Genomic DNA, 22,865 nt, shown 5'->3' with positions numbered 1-22,865 from the left:
CCAGAACATTTTTATCCCAGGAAAATCAAGTGAAAATACTTCCCATGGGCAGCTTTAGAGAGCTGTCTTAAAAGGCTTAAAGTGACCAAGGTTGACAGCCCAAGTGGAAGCGGTGTGTACCAGCTCCTGGCATTTCATTCTCTGCCTCCTGCCTATTTTCTTTAGCAACATGGGAGAGGACTCTCATTTGAGGTTGGTCTTGTAGATGAAAACTGAATGGAGTCATTTTCTAGGAAGATATTTTCTTTCCTTCAAATGGTGAACAGGGAACATTGGAGTTAAGGCAGCTGAGTTCTGCTTCTGAAATGGGACTTCTGGTCTTTTTAGGCGGAAGCTGGCTCAGTTACAAGTGGCCTACCACCAGCTCTTTCAGGAGTATGACAACCACATCAAGAACAGCCAGGCAAGCAGTGAGCGCAGTAGGGTGAGTACACACACAGTCAGGTGCTCGCCCCATTGCTCAGTCCCATGCTTCCCTGGCCTTCTCCAGCTTTACTGCCTTAGAAATGCCACACCAGAAAGAGGCCTCCCCATGCCCCAGGGCCCCTCTTCACTGGTGTGCAAGGGTGCCCATTCATCTGATGCATTCACATATAGCAGCTTATGGGAAGCTTTGATCCCAGGTTGTCTTGCTTTCTCTTTTATTGCTGTTGGAGCCTTGATCTCCATTGTGGTCAGTGATTAAGGGCTCCTTCCTGAGAGGCACAGGGGTGGGGTGGGAGGGAGTGGGGAGGAGTAGGTTGACGTGTGATCCCAGACAAGTCGCTTCACTGCTCTGAGCTGCATTCCGTCATCTGAGAAACAGAGAAAAATGCTCGCACAGGTGCCTCAGGGCTAAGTAAGAGCGACATTTTGGGAGTGATGGTGGAAGGACTGCAACATACGTTCTTTCCATTCTCATTTGAGTCTCATGCCAACTTGGGAAAAAGTTATTCTCATTCCCATTTGCAGAAGACCAAGTGGAAGCCCAGAGAGGCAGTCATTCAGTGAACATTTATTGTCTACTGTGTACATCTCTGTGGAAAGCACTGTCTCTGATTCTCAGTGCTGGGACTGTATCTGGGGAATAATGTGGGAAGAGTTCAACTCTAGGAACAGTGCTAAAAGCAGAAGTAAAGATGATCTAATAAGGGCTTGGGAACATGGAGGCCTCTGCACCTGTTAAGAGCTTTCCACAGCTTGTTTCCAAAAAACAGAATGTATAATGATGTTCTCATGTACTGTAATATAATCTGGGATGGTATTACAGAATGTCCCCCAAATCGAACACACAGCTTTAGACCACGCAAAGACTTTTGGGATACCCCGTCTAATGGTAAAGTTTAAAAAAAATGGAGGTCTCTTCAGGATGAAAAAAAGGGCTAATGTGGGAAGGAGTGGGTCAGTGGATCCTGGACCCTCATAGGACATTCCCCACCTGAGAAGAAAGCCCTGTACAATACTTGGCTGAGTGCTTGGCTAGCCATATCACATTGCTGAGGGTCACCCTTCAACCTGAGGAGTGAATGAATGAATGAACTTACTTACTATGAGTGCTTACTGTGTGTACTATGAGTACTTACACTGTGCTAAATGCTGGGATAGAAATAAGAAAGCAGATAGTCGCTGCCCTCAAGGATTTTATATTCTGATGGCAGAGATAAGCCTGGCTAGGGGGAGAGAGGGCAGCTCTAGACATCAGGACATTTTTATCTTACTTTGAGCTAAACTACATGGAAAACTAAGTATTGTGTGGGAAAAGTGGGTTGGCTTTTGGATCAGGGGACTTGGGTTTGAATCCTGCTACTCTCTGTGACCAGGGTAAGTCACATCTCCCTGAGCCTGTTTTTCTCGTTAGACTTTAAGAAGCTCTATGATGTACTGAAATGTGAGCTGTTACTGTTGTTCCTTCTCTCATGTGTCAGTCACTAAGAATCTATGAAGCACCTACTATGTTCTGAACATGAAGGCTACACAGAAGGGCAAAAGACAGTCCCTGCTCTCAAGGAGCTGCTAGTGTAAAGGCAGACTTGCAGGTTCCTGGAGAATGTTCATGCTCCCTGAGTTTGCTAAACATTGCCAGGGGCTGTACCTCTGCTCATCCATGGCTGGCATGCTTTCCTTAATTTCTGCTCCCCTTCCTCTGGATGTGCTTGGATGAATTAATGTCCTCCCTAACCTGTGGCAGCCAGGGCCAACCCCAGTGCTTGCTCTCAGTCTAGTCTGACTGGCCACTGGGTTTGGGGGGGGGCTGCTGTGTCATTGTCTGTTAAGTTCCCAGTTTGGTCAGACCCTCTCAGCTCTTTTTTCACACAAATCACTGTCTGTCCAGGCCTTCCTCATCTTGTATTTGTGCAGTGAATATTTGGGGGCTTTCCATTTTATTCTGTCAAAGGTGGCCCAGTGTTGAGATCTTTTTGGATCGCCATTGACTCTTCAGTCTTCATCCCAGCTTGTTTTCATGCAAGTCTGAGGAGCCTAGATTTAAAATTGTCCCAGGCTTCATCTTGTCCATGTTTTCCTCATTTTATGGAAGACAAAACTTAACACAGAGAAGGGGCCTGACTTGCCCAAGGTCACATCTAGTAGGTGGCAGAGTTAGAATTTGGGAAGTTGTCACATAGAAATAACACACTAAGCAGAGGTTCAGTTTTCTAGTAATATTGGCCAGATTATGGGCTGGCCAGGGACATAGTATGAGTAAGTGCCTTTGAGAAGAAACTATGAAAGGGTACAGAGAGGATTTCCAGAAGTGCCTGGAGTCATAGTTGAGATTACCCTCTCCCTCATCCCCCACAGCCCAGGGAATTGGGAGAGAAGGGATATAAATGGGGTGTGACTCCTATCTCTTCTTTGAAAGAAGTTCCCAAGGGACAGTTAATGTCCTCCCTACAGTGCTCTAGAACTGGAGGTTTTTTAGTCATTTCAGTCATGTCTGATTTTCTGTGTCCCCATTTGGGATTTTCTTAGCAAAGACACTGAACTGGTTTGCCATTTCCTTCTCCAGCTCATTTTATAGATGAGGAACTGAGGCAAACAAGGTTAAGTGACTGGTTCAAGGTTATACAGCTAGTAAGTGGCTGAGGCTGGATTTGAACTCGGGTCTGACTTCAGGCCTGGTGCTCTATTCACTGCATTGCCACTAAGCTGCCCTAAGGGGATACATACTCTGGTGTGTTTGTTACAAAGACAGTCTGAGACTATGTGATAGTATTCCTTGGTATGCCAGGGTTTGCTGAATGTGGCAGGTCATCCTCTTGACTTCTCTTTAGGGAATGGATCTTCAGCTGGAAGACCTTAACCAGCAATTGCAACAGGCAGAAGAGGCCCTGGTAGCCAAACAAGAATTGATTGACAAACTCAAGGAGGAGGCTGAACAACACAGGACAGTGATGGAGACGATCCCAGTCCTGAAGGCACAGGTCAGAAGCCTGTCTGTTGTAGGACAGCCAGGCAGCAGAGAGGTGTTTTCTGGTGGCCTGAAGGGGCTCTCTCCAAGACTCTGTCAGCAGGGCCCAAGCCCAGGCAGCTCCCACAGAGTAGGGCCTGGAGTCACAGGCCTGGCTCCAGAACAGTCTAAGTTCCGAGAGGCACCTCACTGGGATGGGCTTGAGTGGATGTGGGAGGTCTACCAGACTGCTCAGAAGACCCCATTCTTCTGCCTCCAGGCTGATATCTACAAGGCTGACTTCCAGGCAGAGAGGCAAGCTCGGGAGAAACTGGCAGAGCGGAAGGAACTTCTGCAGGATCAGCTGGAGCAGCTCCAGAGGGAGTACAACAAACTGAGGGCTGATTCAAAAGAAACTAGCCGGTAAGTTACCTGGCTTGGCTGGAGCAGAATCAAGAGAGGCCCAAGCTGTGGCAAAGGCCTTTATGCCCATCTCTTATGCCCATTTGGTTATGCTGACAAATCTACAAGGAAATGGGCTTGAGGAAGCAGAATACCTCATTAAGCATAGCTGGTTGGTTTCAGTTTGGGTCTAGGCCAGGGCTGGCGAACATCCAGCTGGATGAGAAGAGTTGGCCTTGCAGCAAGTTTTCAGAGGAATTATAAGCCCATTGGCTTCTGCGACAAGGGAAAATGGATGGCGAAGTAGAAACAGGAAAGAAATGATTTCACAACCCTGGGGTGGGGTGGGAGGAACACAACTGCTTACTAGTTTGTTTGCCAAGGGCTTTGAACACAACTTTCTGCTTTCAAAGTATTGAAGATATGAGAAAACGGCACGTAGAGAACGCCCAGCCAGCTTTGCCCCAGCCAGGTAAGTCTCAAGTCCCTATGTCCTTTAGCCAAAGATGTTGTGATTGTGTAGGATTTGGGGTGGGAAGGTTTCCTGTTCACAGCTGAGCAAGAGAAATTAGCCACTTGGGCTGCCTTACTCTTGGTGCTAATGGGGCTGCACCTGCAGGGCCCAGTCTGATCGATCTGGGAATCCTTTCTGGCCCTGCACCTGTAGGAATTCAAATGATGCACTGGGAGGCAGTTCTCCCCCATCCACCTTGCCATCCACTTGGGTCAGGGACTAGGTACTTAGCACAAAAAGTTTGGGGACCCATGTCCTAAGAGTGGTTAAATAAATTTTCTGTTTTGGGACCAGTACTTTGCTTTCATTTCCCTAAATCCCCAGATGTGTGTGAGACTTGCTGGTGATGACTAATGGATGTTTTCTTTTAGTTCATCTTGTCAATCATCACCTCTCCTTTCATCTCATCCCACCCGGCCAGAGGAGAAGTCTTCCAGATGAACAGCCAGATTTTTGCTGTCCAAAATGCCAGTATCAGGCCCCAGATATTGATACTCTGCAGATACATGTCATGGAATGTATTGAGTGATGCCTTTCCCACACAGGGGTGGTGCCTAGCATAACCAAACCCACCCTGCCTTACCCCCTGCTTGTTTTTGCTACTTGCCCAGCCCTTGATGATTGTAAGTTTAGAAGAGATGGTGAAACGGCCCTCCTTCATTTAGTTTGCTCTCTGCCTGGCCTGGCTTGGCTGGCTTGCTGCATCTCATATTATGTTCAGTCCTTTCTGGAGCAGGAGCGTCATAGGATTGAAGACTGGAAGCCATCCAGTCTACTCCTCCCCCCATTTTACAGAGCAGAAACTGAGGCCCATGGCCTCATTTAAATCCAGGTCCATTGACTCCAATCCGCGCTGCCTCCCAGTTTTGCCACCTTTCTGTTGGAGCAGGGCAGGGGATGCTACTGCCTGCCCCTTCTTGGTTATTCTTGCTGTGGGCAGGGAGGGACCCTTATCCCTGGCTCATGGGGAGAGAAGTCCGAGCATTAAGGTGCAGCTGGGGCCAGTCTATACTAGGTGCCATTACTCTGGTGCTTTTTTGTGACCCAGGTTTTACATGTTATCTGTCATTTGAGGCCTTCAATACTCTTGAAGCTTAGGTATTATGTTTTCCCCATTTTACACATGGGGAAACAAGTTTGGAAGTGAAGAGACTTGAGGACCTCAAACTTGGAATCAGGTTCTCCTGACTTTAGGTCCAGCGTTCTAGCACATATCCCTTCCTTTGAGATGAATCATTTACACTTTAGTCCATGCTTGGGAAACCTATACAACTGAAGATTTCCATCTGGGTTTCACTATCGTCCTGAACTAGGAGTCTAGCCCAGATGAACTCACTGGCTTAGTTTTCTTCTTGCTGCACTCAGACTTTCATAATGTGCCTAATTGTGATGCTTAAAACTTGTACTACTGTAGTTACTGAGTTTGCCACTTTTTATCCCCAGCTCTGAATTTATAGATTGGGTTCAGCTACATAGTGCTCACCTTCACCTGTACCAGACTTGATTGTTCTCTTTCTCTGCCAAATGGCCTGTTGGCCAAGTTTGTCAAAGCAGTCTGCTTCACCGAGCACTTTAGTACAGATGCAGCACCAAGTCTAAGCACAAAGCTGAGGTACTATTGGATTACTCTTCTACCACTTCTGGCTTTAAAATCCCCAGTTGTCTAAATAATCTCACATAATCTCTAGTAACTATAACTAAGAGGCAGCATGGGACAGTGTCCTGCCTCCAGCACTCAATTCAGCTTTCAGTAGCTCTGGAAAGTCTTTTAAGACTTGATTTGATGGGTTGACATCTCCATTGGTTAAGTTTCCACACTGGCTGTTTTTATGGCAACAGTTAACTGGCTGGTTCTACTAACCTGGCTCAACTCCTGAATGCAGACCACTTTTCTACCTCCACCCCAGTGGCCTTCTCATGTTAGAGATGCCTTTGCTGCTTTGTAGGTTCTCTTTCTCCACCTCCCCCCCCCCCCCCCCTCTGTGACTTACTGGTTTATGTAATACCACAGAGGAGGAACTGCATTGCAATTGAATTTTTCTTCCCCCAAAAGCAACTACTACTGTGGATAAGTGAAAAAACTTATTTTGTGTATTTGTGAAAAATCCATTAAATGAATTAACAGTGGTGGTTAACTTCCATAATTGTACTGTTTCAAATGTGTACTTTTAGGTGCCAGGGCCATGCTTTTAAAGAACAGAAATCAAACATACTGGGCAAACAAAACAGCCTTTTTTATTGATTAAATCACCAAAAATTGATAGTTTAAGATTACACAAATTTAGCCAAGGCTTGGGCTCTGGGGATCTGCTCAGCTTCTTCCAGCCCTCAAAGGGATTTAATGAGAGAAGCATCATAAACAGAGCCAAGGCCTGTGCCGGTAGAGGCCTACTTCCTCACTTCAGGACAAGCTGCTCAATTCTTGGCCAGAATGAGGAAGAACTAATAGCTTCAGGGGGAAAAAAAAATTCCACAAATAATTCCTGAGCACAGCCCATCTCCCATTACAGGTTAAAGTTCTGGTTTCAGCATTATTCACTAATGATCTAAGTGGTTGTCTCTGTCGTCAATAAATAACCTCATTTCTTATATGTGAATCTGTTCAACTAAGTGCACTCCAGGAACCCAACTGAAAAAAATCCTTCAGCCATCAGCCTCCTCTTGCTTCTAGAAAGGAGAAATTTGGGCTAGACTTAGCCATAAAGTAGAAAATGTGAAATAAAATTAATTTGAAACTCATGTAAAAGTAGCTACCTTTCTTAATTAGAACAAGTAGCTCACCTAGCAGTAATTTTACTGTTTGACCAGGTTTCTTTGGAAATTTCCCCTTCCCCCAAATAATTCATTAAGTAGTTCTTAAGTCATTCATGATTGTTTCCAAAGGTCTCTGAGGTCCAAATAAGTGGGCTCTTTCATGAAGTGGGATCTGGGCTGGTATTGGAGTTGTCATGATGAAGAGCCACTGCCACTCCCCGGGGCATTACTTCAATAATTCTTGGCTTGTCAATAATCCGAGCTGTCTGCTTGCCTTTTTCCACAATGCCGATAATCCATGCTTGATGACCCTCTCCATATTTTGGAGACTTGATTTCAGCACAGAATCGAGCTGCTTGTTCTCGAGGCAGACAGATCAACAGTCCCCCTGTAAAAGGTTCACATCACAAGGGCAGAAAGGCTATATAGAGGCCCTCACTACTTAAAAAAGCCTAGCAATGTTTCAGCCTCACTCCTAACCTAAGGTTTTCTGAAGCACCATTTGCCCCCAAAGGCAAATTGCCAGTGCCTACCCGCGTGTTTCTTGTACTCAGAACTGCCACTGCTTTTCTGCAACTTGTACCCTTGAAGAGAGAAGACCTTTCTCACCATGGCCCCTCTCTCAGGCTGCACCTGAAGATTTTTATTTTATTTATTTATTTATAAGCCTTTTGGCTTCTACCCATGGGAGGCCATCCATGTTTAATTTGATGCCACAAAGGTAGCAGAAGTGATAACGCAAAAACGGAGAATGTGGGTTTCAGTGCCTTGTACCCTCGGCTTTTAAATATTTCAGATACTCACAGATATAAAGGTTCTAAATTTTTAATTGACTTTTTGTTGGGGTGAGGGAAAGTTTTTCCTTTTATCACCCACCTGAAGTTTCTGCAGATGTTCCTTGGAGAAGCCCAAAACGGCCACTGGCTTTACTGACTGCTGCCATTTTGGCAATAATGGGCAGATTGTGAATGACAAAGGACACTTCACTCCTCTGTTGTTTTGCTAGGTTCTGAGCATGTCCCAGGATTCCAAAGCCAGTAATATCAGTGGCTGCATGGGCGTTAAATGTGTGCATTAATCCTGCAGCTGTAATAGAAGAGATTGTAATTTGGAGAAAATTGTTTGGAAATAGTTGTTACATAACTCACTTTGCAAGATTTTTAAATTAAATTAAATTTCTCTGATACTTAGATCTATATGATCCTGGGCAAATCAAAACTTCCCTGGGCTGCTTTTTCATTCTCTGAAAAATGAAGGGCATGGATTACATGGCCTCCATGATTCCCTCAATAATAGCCATTTTCCTCTTTTGTCATCTTTGCATCAGACTTACGATGAAAAGAAAGGAGCTCAAAGAGTTCCCAATCTAATAGGGGAGCCGATCAAGAAGAAGGCCAAACCATATAATAGGCCTGAGGGCCAAATCCAAACTAGCCCACTGCTGTAGTCTCCCACCCCTGATACAGAGGACTTGGAAGTGATCTCAGAGGGAAGGGGAGAGAGACTTCTTGCAGAAAAAAGGACAGTATTTTAGGCAGACACAGTAAAAATGCAAAAAAAAAAAAAAAAAACCCCAAAAACGACAAGATGGGAGTGTTTTGTTCTAGGACTAGCAAAGAGGCCATTGCCACTAGGTTGTAGAGAAAATAGGAAAAGTAGGAAGGTGCTGATTACAAAGGGCTTTAAAAGCCAAACAGGATTTCTATTTGATCCCAGAGGTAGTAAGGAGCCATTAAAGTTAGCTAAGGGGTGGCCTAGATCTGAATTTTGGGAAAATCACTTTGGTGTCTGAATGGAGTGGGGAGAGACTTGAGGCAGGCAGAGCCCCCAGTAGCTAGTGCCACAATCCAGGCATGAGGTGATAAAGGCCTGCACCAGTGGGGTAGCCATATCAGGGGAAAGAAGGGGGTATAACCGAGATGTTATAGAGGCAGAAGGGAAATGATTGGCAATCAGTTGGATAATAGTGATGAATGGAGAATGCCACCTAGGTTTGGAATCTTGAGGGTACCCTGAAGTTTAGAAGAGGGGAGTTTTTGATATACTGAATTAAGGTGTCTATGAGACATTCCAATTAGAGATCTAAGATTGTGGGGGGCAGGAGAGCAGTTACAGCTGTTTAAGTAGATCTAAGAATCATCTGCATAGAGATAACTAAATCCAAGGAGGAGAGAAGACAGAGCCCAGGACAGGCTTGACACTCATTGTCAAGGGGTGTAACCAGACCAGGCTGGTGAGCAAATGGGAAGGAAGCAATCAGTTTCCAGGAGGTGAATCAAGAGAGAGCATCCAGGAGAAGTGTAACTGACAGTGTCAGAGATCAAGATGGATGAGGACTAAAAAGGCCATTAGATTTGTCAATGAAAGATCACTGGTAACTTTAGAGATAGTAATTTCAGTTGGACGAAGTTAGAAGCCAGACTTTATAGAGTTAAGATAGAGGAAAGGAAATTGAGGCACCTATCTTAGACTTCTCAAGGAGTTTCCTCATGGAAGGGAGGAGAGATATGGGACAATTCTGAGGATGGTTCGAAGCACTGGCATGTTTGTAGGTAGCAGGAAGCAGCTGGTGGATGAAAGGCTGAAGATTAGTTCAAGTGGGGATGATAAAGAGGGCAAGCTGGAATGGAATCACATACACGTGGAAGGGTTTGTCTTGGCAAGGAAAACCATCCCTTCACATTAGATGGAGGTGAAGGAAGAGATAGTGGCAGAAAGCATCTGAGTGATAGGAGACAAGGAGAGAAAAAGAGAGAGCCCCTGGCTTGTTTTTTTCTGAAGCATGAGGAAAAGTCCTCAGCTGAGAAGGTGAGAGACAAGGGTGCCAAGGGAAGTGTGCATGAGTGGGAGTGAGTTAATTAGGTTGCCTTGCAGCAGTGAGGTGGCAGTTGAGGTTATGTAACAAATTTGTAGTGGACACAGCATGGTTTTATGGTTTTCTCCAGCTTTTTTCAGCAGCATTTGAATAGCATGGAAAGCAACAGACGACAGATGGGGCATGGTAGTAGCAGATCATAGGATAGGATAGGATGATGGGACAGAGACAGATTCAAGATGGCAGAGGAAGCAACCGATCCAAGTTTACCATCATCCCTCCTTCATAATGGTCTAGAAAACGTAACAGTCCAAATGTGGATGGGCAAAGCCAAGAAAAATTTGTTTTCCCAGCCCAGCACAGCTTAGGAAGAAAAGTCTACAGACACTTGGTACAGGGTCTGGCCAAGAATGTGTGTAATGGCTGTAGAGCACCCAGGGTGCTCCACAAAGAAGGCTGAGATAAGGCACCAGGGCAGAGAGAGATACCTAAACTAGTGCGAAGGGGGCCATCTGGCAGCTATGTTGCCCACTACCCAATTCTGGGTCCCACATCCAAGGAGAGAAGAGCAGTCGGTGTACTGAACAAGAAACAAGTTCCAGAAACGTAGCTGTGTGCCCAGAAGCAGCAACTCAAGCCTTTAGTTGAACACATAAGCCTATAGTGGAATAACCAGGGTAAGAGTTGCAGACCAAAGGGGACCCAGCAGTAAAGTCTCTCTCAACTTGCAGAACCTCCTAGTTAGTGACTGAGTCCAGCAGCTGTATTCTGAAATTTAACTCACAAGCCAACAGACCCAAACCTGGGTCTCTAACCAGGAGGGTAGTGAACAGACCTCTCCCTGGATCACACCATTTTGGGCACACTGAAAACCTGCAGGCTCCCAGATGGTTATGAAAGTGGCACAAGGCTGTAAAAGGGCAGAAGCCTAGAAGTCTTCGTGGAGTTCTCATTCCCCTTGACCTCTGCCACTGCTGATCTCTCTTCCTTGATACAGTCTTCTGTCTATTTTGGGGACACCCCTCTCTCTCTCTCCTGGTTCTCTTACCTCTCTGCTCCTTTTGTCTCCTTTACTGGATCTTCTTCCACATCATGCCCTCAGGTTCTGTCCTGGGCCCTCTTCTCTCCTATCCCTCTATCCTATTTCACTCGGGATCTCATCAGCTCCCAGGGGCTGAATGAGCCTCTCTATGCAGATGACTTTCCCATCTATCCATCCTGCCCCAAACTCTCTGCTAATCTCCAACTGCCTCTCAGACATCCTGAATTGAATGTCCAGTAGATACCTGAAACTAGTGTCCAAAACACTATTTTCTTCTTCCCTAACCCCCCCCCCCCCCCCGCCTTTCCTATTACCAGAGAGGGCAGCACCATCCTCCCCAGGCCTTCAGACTCATAACCTAGAATTCTTCACTCTTACCTATGCCCCTCCCCCATCCAAGCTGTTGCCAAGGCCTGTACATCTCTCCTCTACTGCACCTTCTCTTCTCGGATACTGCTCCTACTCCTGGCCCTCAGCACCTCAGGTCCGGATTATTCTAATAGCCTGCTTTGGGGGAGGGGGCAGTGCTGTCTGCCTGCCACTCCACTCAACCCATTCAAGTGATTTTCCTAAATTGCAAGTAGGATTATGTCACTCACCCCCCCCCCCCCCCCCGAAGCTTCCTATCTCCTGCAGGGGCAAATACAAAATCCTGTTTGGCATTCAAACCCCCTCCTACTTTTCCAGGCTTCTTATCCTGACACACAGCCCTTGATCCAGTGACACTGGCCTCCTGGCTGTTCCACAAACAAGACCCTGATCTGTGGGCTCTGGCCATTTTATTCTCTCTGGTTGTTCCCCATCCCTGAACACTCTCCCTCCTGTGCTTCCTAACGCCCTGCCTCGGCCAGGAAGCCTTCTCTTTTAATTATCTGCTTTTTATCTTGTATATATCCTGTTTGGTGTAGAGGGTTTTTTGCATGTCATCTCCCCCATTAGACTGTGAGCTCCTTGAGGGTCCTTTGCCTCTTTTTGTATCCCCAGTGCTTGGCATAGTGCCTGGCACATAATATTTACTGAACTGAAAAAAATACATCTCACCCAAAAGGGAAGGAGGGAAAATGGGGATAATAATAGTACCTGGGTGCTTAATAAATGCCTATTTCCTCCCCTCCTTCCTCTCAGTTCAGGAATGATCACCTGGCTGAGAACTGAGGGCTTGAGAATTACAGGCTGGGGTGGAGGCCAAGAACAGGGTTAGGGGTTTTTCCAGCAGAGGAAAAACTATGGATCAGCTAAAGGAATTTTGGAGTCCATGAACATGGAAGTGGAACGCTTGTGGATGACCGACTGCAAGGTCCAAGATATAACCACCTATTGAACTGAGGGCCCGGTACCCTAGCTGCTCCCCACTGCCACTTCCACTATGAGGAGTAAGGAATAGTCCAAGTGCCCTACCCTGACCAGAGAATCAGGTTATGAGTTTGAGGAAGCATGGCCAGGGGGCCAGCCCCCTGAGATGTTGAGGAGGGAGAAGGAATTTGTTACCTACAAAGCAGAAGGAGGGTAGATCTGGGGTGGGAATTTGGGGAGAGGTGGTGGTATCAGGATGAGGGGGATGGGAAGTTTGTACAAGGACAGCTGGGAGGTACAGAATTACTGGGATAAGCAGGGTATGTTTTAATTTGCACTTCTCTAATTACTCCTTTTGAGTCTTTCCCCATAGCCTGCATTTCTTCTACCTTTTCATATCTTTTATTTTGGAAGAACCTCCCTCCTATTTCCCTACTCCCCTACCCCCCTGTCCTAAGAGTTATCTCCAGCAATGGAGATGGTCTGAGCAAAATCCTGAAAATATCTTAAGCCTAGTGTTCAAATCCCTGAGAGGCAGCTAGGGGGCACAATAGAGTAATGGACTTGGAGTCAAGAAGTCCTGAGTTCAAATCCCACCTCAGACACTCACTAGCTGTGTGACCCTGGGCAAATCACTTCACCTCTCAACCTACCTCAGTTTCCCCATCTGTGAAATGGGGATTATAAGAACACCTACCTCCCAAAGTTGTTGTGAGGATTAAATAAGACAGCATCTTAAAGGACTCCGCAAACCATAAAGCTCTATACAAATGCTAGCTAGTGGCTAGTTATTACTATTATATTAGTTATTATCATCTGAAAAAAAATCCTAGCAAAATGAACATTTTCCTTGGTTATAATGTATATTAAAGCCCAGATAAGTGTATTATCATTATCATCCAAAGACCAGGACTTCAATTTATAGTACAAGGTCAACACTGGACCAAGAACTGAAATGCTTTACTAGAAAGAGTGAAACATTTAAGAGAGAGTAATGACTGCTTCCCAGCTTGAAAAAAATCTGCAGCAAATTTCATTGATTAATCTAATATCCAAAACAAGGGAAATTCACATAAATACATAATACTTTCAGCCATTTCCTAATAGTCAAATGGTCAAGAGATACTGTTTCCCCCCAAAAAGAATTATAAAGTATAAGTAACCATTAAGAAAACATATTCCAAAATCTCTAAGCTGTCAAATGGGTAAAGATGCCAAAAGATGGGAAGTTAATGTTGGAAGGGCTGTGGGAGGAATAAATACCAGGAATAAGTCCGTCCCATCCCCCTGTCCCCCCGCCCCCCCCCTCCCCATGCTGGGGATGTGATGTGACCCAGCTGTTCTGGACATCAATTTGGAATCAAGCAAGACAGCTGACAACCATCCATAGTCTTAGATCGAGCAATCCCACCATTGTGCATATATTCCAAGGAAGTCAAAGACAGAAATTCAGGTCTAATATACACCAAAATATCCATACAACACTTTTTGTGGTAGAAAAGAACTGGAAACTAAGTTGGGTAGCCATCAATTGGCTGAAAAAATTATGGTTTCTGAATGTAGTAAGAAACGAATATGAACAATTCAGAGAAACATGGAAAGAAGTGAGGTGTTGCACAGTAGAATAAATTAGAACCAAGAAAATATATAAATGACAATAATGTAAATGAAAAAAATCACTAAAATGACACTCACATAATGACAAAACCACGAAGATTTTGGAGAACAGAACACAACAGAAGCTTGGGACTGCTAGGACTTAATCATATGTGGTCACTACTGGATATTTTTGCTTAATTGTTTTTCTCTCATAATGGAAGTCAATCTGATGCTATTGGTGGGGTGGGGAATGGGTTTGAAATTACTTATACAAACAAAAGTAATCAGTAAAAATGCTAACAAGACTTAGTATCTCTGATCCACATAAAAACCACAATTCCAAAGGACTCATAATGAAACATGCTGCCCATCTCTAGAGAGTTGATGGACCTGTAGGGCAGACTGAAGCAGATTTTTTTTTTCTTTCTTTTTCTTGTCCTACCAATCTCTCCCCTCTCCCTTTGCCTCTGAACATGGATAATGTGGATACCTGTTTTGAATGACTATACATATCTGCAATAGGTTGTTTTTTTTTTTTGCCTTCTCATTAGGTGGGGGGATCGAGTAGGAGAAAGAAGAGAATTTGGAACTGGAAAAAAAAAGGCTAACATCACCTCAAATATGTTAGAGTCCTACACGTACAATGGTTGTTAATAGTGTGAGGTAGCTTCCTCTTGGAAGAAGCTATTCACTGGGCTTTGGGAAGGAAAGATGACAGGACTTAGTGAGTCAATTCCCTTTCCCAAGTGGGATTTGTGTGGGGCTCATCTCTAAAAAGGACTGAAGTATACTTCAGAAGTGCTTCCCAGTTCTGAATTAGGATTCTGATGTGGAACAGCAGAAAGAACATTAGAAGACCTGGATAAGTCCCAGTTCTAACAGTCCCGAGCTGTGTGTTGGCCAACTTCCTAGATGTCTGAGCCTGTTGCCTCATCCGTAAAATGGGGATGGTACAAGTGAACCCAACCCACCTTACAGGGCTGGAAGGAAAGTGCTCCATACATCTTAAAGTGCTTTGGAGATGTGAGCTGTTACAGAATTCAAAAGGCCTTACCAGTTCTATTCAGCATGGCCATGTTAAATATTGCTTCTTGATAGGCTAACTCGATGTCTTCTTTGGACACCACCAGCTTTATTTTATTCCATCTCTCTGGCTAGAAAAGAAAGATAGTATCGTCCCCAGACCAAAAGCATTTCATTTCCCCAATGGCTTTTTATGTTTCCAATAATGACCTCAACATCCTTAATCATGTAAGGTATATAGATGCAGCCAGGATCCAAGGAGCTGTTAGCCATCCATCCAGTCAGGTGCTGGGCTAACAGCAAGGCCAAGGACCAAGAAGGCCTGAGGATATTACACAGGAAGCTTCTCAGATGCCAACTCTGGTTCCATGAGTAGTTTTGGTGTGTTGATCCAAAGTTCCAAAATCACAGTAATTTTTCCTATTACTTATGCCTGTTCTCTCCCTATTTGTGCCAATGATTAAAGACTAATGATAGTTTGCCCTCATTTTAAGTAAGGGTGGGGGCAGAGCAGGTGCTAAATGCCTGTGCCAGCTGCTACAAGTGGCAATTAGGCTAAGATTCTGGCTCATCATTTATATGGGTATTTATGCCTTAAGGTTTCTGTTCTCAGGATGAACAAATCAAATTCATTGGTAGGAAGGCAGAGGCACTATCTTTTATAGGGGTAGTGAGGCTGGAACAGTGCAATGACAAAGCCAGAAATCTTGGGCCAAAGTCCAAGTGTGGGTTTCTTTTTGTTTACTGTCAAGTTAGTAGGCTTCTTCTAATGCAGGGCTTTCTTAGTGGCACTGCCATAAGCTGAGAAAAGCCGCCAAGTTAGAAGGTGCTGAATCCCTAACTCTGGCTTCATCTCAATTGTCTCTGACTCTTTATCTGTGAAGTTGTAGGCCGTAAGCCTTTAGTAATGCCATGGCCATGGGGAGAAAGATAGACACAACACATTTCCTAGAAGTTCAGAGGCTGTTTAGTGGGAGTAACAAGCTTTATGATGTCTGATTACAAGCATCTGTTGACTTAGCAGCTCTAGGGCTGGTGAATCCTTAGCATGCCTGATTCTCTGATGTTAAGGGAGAAGGTGAGAATGGCTAGAATAAATACATTAACACATGGTGAGCTCCTTGAGGGCAAGTCTGTGTTTGCTTTTTTTCTGTATTCCCCAGCCCTGGCCCATAGCAAATGCTTCCTAAAAGAAAACATGTGCTGTCTGGCTTTGTCCCCATGGCCATGTCATTACTAAAGGATTATGGCTCACCCAGATTCCCTGCCAGATTTTGTACTTTTGTTCTCCTGGTTATTAGTACAACAGCTCATTGTCAGGGAGGCAAGCTTGGGTTCCCCATGCTTACATTATCCAGCCACTGGTGAGCATTGACAGCGACCTGGGTTCCTAATGGTTTGGTCAACACAAGCACGTCCCCAGGAACTGCATTGTCTGGCCTGAAAAAGAAAGCACTTATGCTTGCTTGGTACATCTTGGCTCCAGGGATACTTGCGGTGGCTAGGAAATGCAGTACTTTGGATTGATATAGCTAAGTGAACAAATGAATGGATTTTCAGGAATCTACAGAGTCCCCAGGTTAAGTCATGGCTAAGCTGTACGGGTAAGTGCTGCCACCTGGGGAGTGAGTGCCTGTGACTCCTCTTCCACTAGCAAAGATGTCCTCAGTGAGTTCCTCAAGGAGCAGAGGGGACAGAACATGGGCCATGAATCCCTGACTATGCTTTGGTACCTCAGAGCTTCCTACAGTCTCTAGAAAAAGAAGGCAGCAGCTAAGCACCCAAAGGAAAAAGAACCAAGGGACCCTTGAACCCAGAAGGCTTAGATTCTTCATGCAAGGCTACTAAATACTGCCTACTTGCCTTCTGCCTCTGGCAACAAAGTGGCCTCCAAGTCTCTAGCTTGCTCTTGTCGATTCAATTCCAGGAATGATGAAAAAGTCGAGGGATGGTCCATGAGCATGACTTTGGAAAAGTCATCCTGCCCCAGCCTGTGCTGCACAGGCTGGAAATGGCAAAATAATAGCTAACATTTACATAGTGCCTACTGCGTGCTAAGTGCTATCTCATTTGATCTTCACAAGAAACCTGAGAGGTAGGTGTTATTATCCCCATTTTACAGATGAAGACGTGGAGGTGAGGTGGTTTGCACAGGGTCACACAGCTAGTAAGTGTCCGAGGTCGGATCTGAACTCGGAGCTTCCTGACTCTAGGCTTGAGTTCTGTGTACAACTTTGCCTGCTAGCTGCTCCCCAGAAGGTTGAGAGCAACAATGTCTACAAAAGCCAAAGGGCTTTGTCTCTGAATGGGTTTCCTGTTAACAACCTTGTGAGGTGAGCATCTCTCCAGAACCTGAAGGTCCGTTAAGCTCTTTGTGAACAGGGGCTCACTGGACGCTGACATCACCCCTGTGAGGCAGCTGCTACTGTAATAATCTCCATTTTACAGAAGAGGAAACTGAACCTGACAGAAGCTAAACAACGTGCTGAGGTAGAATCTGAATCCAGGTGTTCTTGATGCCAAGTCTAGTACTCTCCATGCTATCTTCTCACTAAAATACAGCAAAGGGACCACAAGAGGAAGGCTCCATAGGCCTCAGAGCTCTCGCAGGTACTGGGAGAAAGCCAGGAAGATCAATTTTGGCAAAGAATTCATTTTCTTCTTTCTATTTAGGTGGTTATTGATCTAGAAAGGAGAGTAACACAAAGCAGAACCTAAAAAATGGAGAGGGGCTCGGTTGAGCCTTCATCTCTCCCTAAAACAAAGGAGCAGCGACAGGACTGCCAAAGTCCCTTTCGGCTTATAGTAAACAAACCTTTCTGGTTTGGTAGCTCTCTGTGTGTCTACTCACATGATGAACTCATTAGGCTGACAGACCACAGTAGCAACACCTCCAATGATAATCCAAGGGTTTATCACAGTATGTCCTCCTGTCACTGAGGTTCCTCCTTCCTCAGCAGCATCCCGAAAACCTTTGACCATCAGGGGCATGATCTTTTCTCGTTCCTGGAAGAGAAGTCCATCAGGCTGACCCTTCCACCTGGAATATCTTCTCACTTTCCTCTTCCTAGACAAATCTGTCTCCGCCCCAGTGACCCTTTCACAAAGCCTCAGGGATATTTCCCTCCCACACACCAGGATACTCACTGCCTCGTAACAGCTGTCCTGGTATACTGAACTGCTTTCTCTCTGTCTCAGACTGCCAACTGTATATGCATTTCTATCTCATTTCCCCAGGAGGCCTACATAGAGGTGCTACAAGCAAGGTACCCCTCTCTCTTCTGCATGATTATGTCTCTCCCCAGATATAGTCTGGGGCCTCCCACAAAGAAGGCATTTACCAATTAGCTGATGGCAGACTCTAGTATGGCCTTCCACAGACAGTGATAGGCTAGAACAGGTAGTGCGGATAAAGGAAAAAGGGAAAAGCAATGCCCTCAAGGAGCTTCCTTTCCACAGGCATGTCCACAGGCATAAGATGTCACATTAAAAACAAAATAAGGGAATGGGACAGTTCTCAGGCACCCTCCTTGAAATTTTTAGCAGAAGTTCTTGGGTGGTACAGATCAACTGGGGGAGAGGAGTGGAAAAAACCAATTCAAGTTTAGCTTGTAGAAAAAAATGTCCTTCCCACTGAAAAAGCAGAGGAGCACAGACAGAACTGAAAGAGATCTTAGAAGTCAGAGAGTTCAACCCTCTCATTTTACATATAAAGAAACCAAGACCCAGAAATATCAAGTGATTTGTTCAGGGTCACCCAGATAGTAAATTTCTTAGGTGGGATTCAAAGCCAGCTCTTCCTCACAGCATATCCAGAGCTCTGGCATCACATGGCCTACCCTAAATCACTACTATCCTTTGGCCAGTAGTCAAATTTTTAAAAATGTAAATCTTATAAAATTAGTTTTTCTTAAAGGGCTTCTCTCTCTATTCAAAAACCATTTCCTATGTCTTTTCTTAAAAGCAGTATGATCCTAACAGTTAAAAAGGAAAATAAATTACTCAGTGAGTACATGGGCCCAAACTAGTGTATCCTTGTGGCTCTTAAAACTTCAGCTGATGGTTTGCAGTGACCCATGACCTCAGTTCCACCCACTTCTTCAAAGTCTTCCTCTCCCCCCCTCCCTACCTCTTCGTTCATCTTTTGGCTGATGCTAAGGAGCATGAGCATGTTATCACAGTCAGTAATGCCCATGGCATAGAGGTCACTGAGCACATTGGCACAGGCAATCCGTCCCTAGAAAAGAAGAATACAGACAGTGAGCCAGGAGTCATAGGCCATGACCTGTAGCTGATGAGCCCCTTTACATAAAGGGACCTGTTAACAAAACATTCTCAATCCCAAAGCAAGACCTGCAAACCCTTGGCCCTTTATGGGGCAGTAATGGGCACAAAGAACTAAAACAAACCTTGGAATCACTGAGGCTGACCCCATTGTTTTATTGAGGAAGAAACTTAGCCCAGCTAGGACAGTGGGATGTTTACTAAAGTCTAGGCTCCCAATTCCCAGGCTTGCACTGGTTTTTAATCTCCACTACCCAGCTTGTGGGCAGACAAGGACCTGAAAAACATCCATACTACTGGTGGAGTTGTGACCTGCTCTAACCATTCTGGAGAACAACTTGGAACTAGGGCTTTAAAGGGCTATAAAACTGCATATCCTTTGGCCCAGCAATGCCATTGCTAGGTCTAAATCCTAATGAGATCAATGAAAAGGGAAATAAACCTACATGTACAAAAATACTTATACCAGCTCTTTTTGTGGTGGCAAAGATTTGGGAACTAAGAGGATGCCCATCAATTGGGGAATGGCCGAACAAGTTGTCATATGAATGTAATGGAATACTATTGTGCTATAAGAAATGATGAAGGGGATGATTTCAGAAAAACCTGGGAAGACTTATATAAGCTGATGCAAGTGAAGAGAACAAAACCAGAACACTTGTACACAGTAAAAATACTATTCTAACAATGATCAACTGTCAAAGACTTGGCTATTCTGATCAATACGATGATCCACGATGATTCCCAAGGACTTATGATGAAAAATACAATCCACCTCGAGAGAGAGAGTGTATGGACTCTGAGTGTAGATTAAAGCTTTTTTAAAATTTTAGTTTTCTTGCTTTTCCTGCTGCCTGCTCCCCCCTCCCCCCCACCTCCCATGGCTAATGTGGAAATATGTCTTACATGATTTCACATGTATAATGGAGATTGTATTTCTTTCCTCCTCAATGGGTAGAGGAGGAAAGGAGAGAATTTGGAACTCCATTCTATGCTGAGGGCAATGGGCTAACCAAACAGTGCACAGAAAGGCGGCTTTGAGTTCCTGGCCTAAGACCATTTGTGGCCCAGCCAGTGTGGTTGCTAGAGACACTCTCCTTCAGGCTACCTGGTGGAAGTTTGTTTTCCTTTTCACACTTACCATCATGTAAGGGTCTTCAACCAAAGGGTAAAAGAAGTCTGTGGTTTGCACAAGTGAAAGGCCTCCATGTCTCAAAGGAATCACACAAGAATCCATTCCTATCCCTAAAAGAAAGAAATGCAATTTCAATGCCAGGAGCTAAACCTTCTCCACTGGGCTGCTGGCCATTCCAGGCCTAATCCAAATTTTCTGCATTCTCTTCTCAACTACATCCTGCTTCCTTCTAAGACTAAGATATTATATCCTTCCCAGGCTCTAGCCCATTCTCCTTATTCCATAACAGTTATCAGAAATAAGTTCTTCCCAATGCCAAAGAAGCCTCTCATATTGTGACAGCTATTATGAATTCAGGGCAAAAGGTCAATTTCCAGAATGAAGTTGGCCCCCTTTCCATTTCCAGGCTGGATAAAGAAGGGCTGTATGGCTAAGAGCCATGTACTTTCTCTGTACCAGAATGGGGGAGCGGAGCATAGGTGGAATACTGAGGAGTCCAATGCCCCTTTCAGGGTTCAGGAAACAGGTTAGAAGTGCCTTTAAACACAATGGCTGATCTTTGATATAAAGGTTTAGGTTGCAAAGCTGGTTGTTCTCATTAGGTCATTTGCTTTCATAAGGGCACTACATACCTGTAACTCAGGCAAATCAACTTAGAGGAAGATGTAGGAGGGCTTGCTTTCTAGTTTGCAAGGATAACTTAGGCAGCCTTGTTAACTACTTTCCCCATAAAAAACAACAATTAAGTACAATCCTAAGTCCTATAAGATTGCAAGTCTAGCCTAAGTGCAGGGACAAAAGGTAGAATTAAAGATTAGTTGTTATCTCTTCCTCACAGTCTAAGTTTTCTGTACACAAGAGGCACTGAAATACTCAAATGAGAAATCTTGACTTTGCCTTTAAATAAGGTTGTACAAATTAAGGCATGATTTAAAGAAATGTAAAAAGGCTGGGTACAGTGAGGTATCTTATTCCCTAAATTTGAACTGTTCTTCCATCAGTTCCTCTTAATTCCAGTGCCTTCCCTTTGGTAATTATTTCCTATTTATCCTGTATATAGTTTACTTTGTATATATCTGCATGTTGTCCCCCCATTAGATTGTGAGCTCAAGGGCATGGCTGGCACAGTGCCTGGCACACAGTAGGCACTTAATGAACATTTGACTGTTTGAAAGATAACAAAAACCATTCTATTTGGATCACAGATTTTAGAGCTGGAAGGAAACTTAGAAATCATCTAGTCCATCCATATTATTTTAGAGAGGAGGAAACTGAGGCTCAGGGCAGTTCACTGGCTCATCAAAGATCATACAAGTAAAAAGTGTCTGAGCTAAGCTTCGAACCCTAATCCAGCATTCTCTGCACAGCCCAGCCCTTCTCCTGCTTTGTCTGTGGACTTAGCTTTACTAGGTGACAGACTCTCATTCAGTCCTTCCCTTGTCTCTGAAGTGGGGAGGAGAAGGAAAAAAAAATCACTGGCTTTCTGCTCTATCTACCTAGGCACAACAAGCATGGATTATTGCCCTATCAGCAATACAACCTCAACTCTTAGCCCTTCTAGATCAGAACTATTATTGACATGAAGACTTAGGTCTTTGTTGCACACCCAGGGCCCCTTTTGACTTTCTGCAGTCTCGATTTTAAAGGGTTCCAAAAGGCACAGGGCTTGGATTATGGGTGGTATTTCAGAAATTATCTTGTTACCAGCCCTCTCATCTTTCAGTTGAGGAGACTGGAGCCTCCAGGTTAAGAGACTGGCCCAAAGTCATAGAGTTGGACGCAAAGTGCCTTGACTGTTGTGTTAACATATGGAAGAGAAAGAGCCTCATTTACCTCCAGTGTTGTTGTTTAGTCTTGTCCAACTCTTCATGACCCCATTTGGGGTTTTCCTGGCAAAGATACTGGAGTGGTTTGCCATTTCCTTCTCCAGCTCATTTTATAGATGAGGAACTGAGGCAAACATTGTTAAGTGACTTTCCCAGGGTCACACTGCCAGCAAATGTCTGAGGCCAGTTTTGAACCAGAAAATGGACTTGTAAGTTAGTCAAATGATAGGTTAACCAATATGGTGTCTGAGCTCCTACATTTCACATGCATGTAAGGGCCCTCCCAGCTAAAGGGCCGATTCCTTTTTCCAAAATGGAAAGTGCTGGGGGCAGCAGAAGACTAGAATCCAGAGCTCAATCATCGAAAACATTCTCTTTTAAGAATTTAAGTCAGTAAAGTGTAGGGAAAAGAGTGCTGGAAGACCTGGGCTCAAATCCCAGGCTCTTGTCCTTGGGTAACTTCGGGTAAATTTTTTCTCCTCCCAGGGCCTGTCAAATGGAGGGGACTGGTCTCTGTGACCTCAGAGCTGTAAATATATTGAGCTCTGGAACTTTGAACTAAACCAAGGATACCTTTTTCGAGTGCTTTGCCTCAAGTCCTCACTCAGTACTACCCCGAACCCTTCCCCCACAGGCCTTGGAAGGGCGGCTTGGAGGAGGGGTGTGTCAGAGGGCTCTGTCTTTCCCACTCCCAAACCTCTGGGTTCCCTGGCCCACCACTTCTGGAGGAAAAGCTTCCCCTCCCTTCTCCTCCCCCCTCCCGTCCCCCCCCCCCCCCCCCCCCCCCCCCCCCCCCCCCCCCCCCCCCCCC

General features: G+C 44.9%; 2 protein-coding genes across 6 annotated transcripts in view; one reads left to right on the top strand and one right to left on the bottom strand.

Annotated features, from left to right (window-relative positions):
• IKBKG (inhibitor of nuclear factor kappa B kinase regulatory subunit gamma) overlaps positions 1-6,427 on the top strand; it is a 60,574-nt gene extending 54,147 nt beyond the window's left edge. For all 4 annotated transcript variants that reach the window (XM_069063760.1, XM_069063761.1, XM_069063759.1 and 1 more), the window contains 5 exons: positions 328-424; positions 3,252-3,401; positions 3,648-3,790; positions 4,183-4,241; positions 4,655-6,427. In XM_069063760.1, coding sequence (XP_068919861.1) covers positions 328-424; positions 3,252-3,401; positions 3,648-3,790; positions 4,183-4,241; positions 4,655-4,812 — 607 coding nt within the window. In that variant the 3' untranslated portion in view covers positions 4,813-6,427. The remainder of the gene's footprint in view (positions 1-327; positions 425-3,251; positions 3,402-3,647; positions 3,791-4,182; positions 4,242-4,654) is intronic.
• A 66-nt stretch (positions 6,428-6,493) lies between these two features.
• The window catches only part of LOC138142669 (selenide, water dikinase 2), a 16,953-nt gene continuing 581 nt past the window's right edge, over positions 6,494-22,865 (bottom strand). The window contains exons 2-8 of one of the 2 annotated variants that reach the window (XM_069063762.1): positions 20,235-20,338; positions 18,939-19,046; positions 17,661-17,815; positions 16,159-16,249; positions 14,841-14,940; positions 7,914-8,123; positions 6,494-7,425 (exon numbers count right to left, since the gene is read on the bottom strand). In XM_069063762.1, coding sequence (XP_068919863.1) covers positions 7,196-7,425; positions 7,914-8,123; positions 14,841-14,940; positions 16,159-16,249; positions 17,661-17,815; positions 18,939-19,046; positions 20,235-20,330 — 990 coding nt within the window. In that variant the 5' untranslated portion in view covers positions 20,331-20,338 and the 3' untranslated portion in view covers positions 6,494-7,195. Of the gene's footprint in view, positions 7,426-7,905; positions 8,124-14,840; positions 14,941-16,158; positions 16,250-17,660; positions 17,816-18,938; positions 19,047-20,234; positions 20,339-22,865 lie in introns of those variants that run through there. The other variant, XM_069063764.1, reaches the window with a different exon arrangement.

This window comes from Petaurus breviceps, unplaced genomic scaffold (genome assembly GCF_028583685.1).
Source record: "Petaurus breviceps papuanus isolate PSGF00001 unplaced genomic scaffold, PetGlider_PUasm1.0 90601, whole genome shotgun sequence".
Lineage (NCBI taxonomy): Eukaryota > Metazoa > Chordata > Mammalia > Diprotodontia > Petauridae > Petaurus > Petaurus breviceps.
Note: the sequence above shows the minus strand (reverse complement) of the source record. Positions and strands in the feature narration are given on the sequence as shown.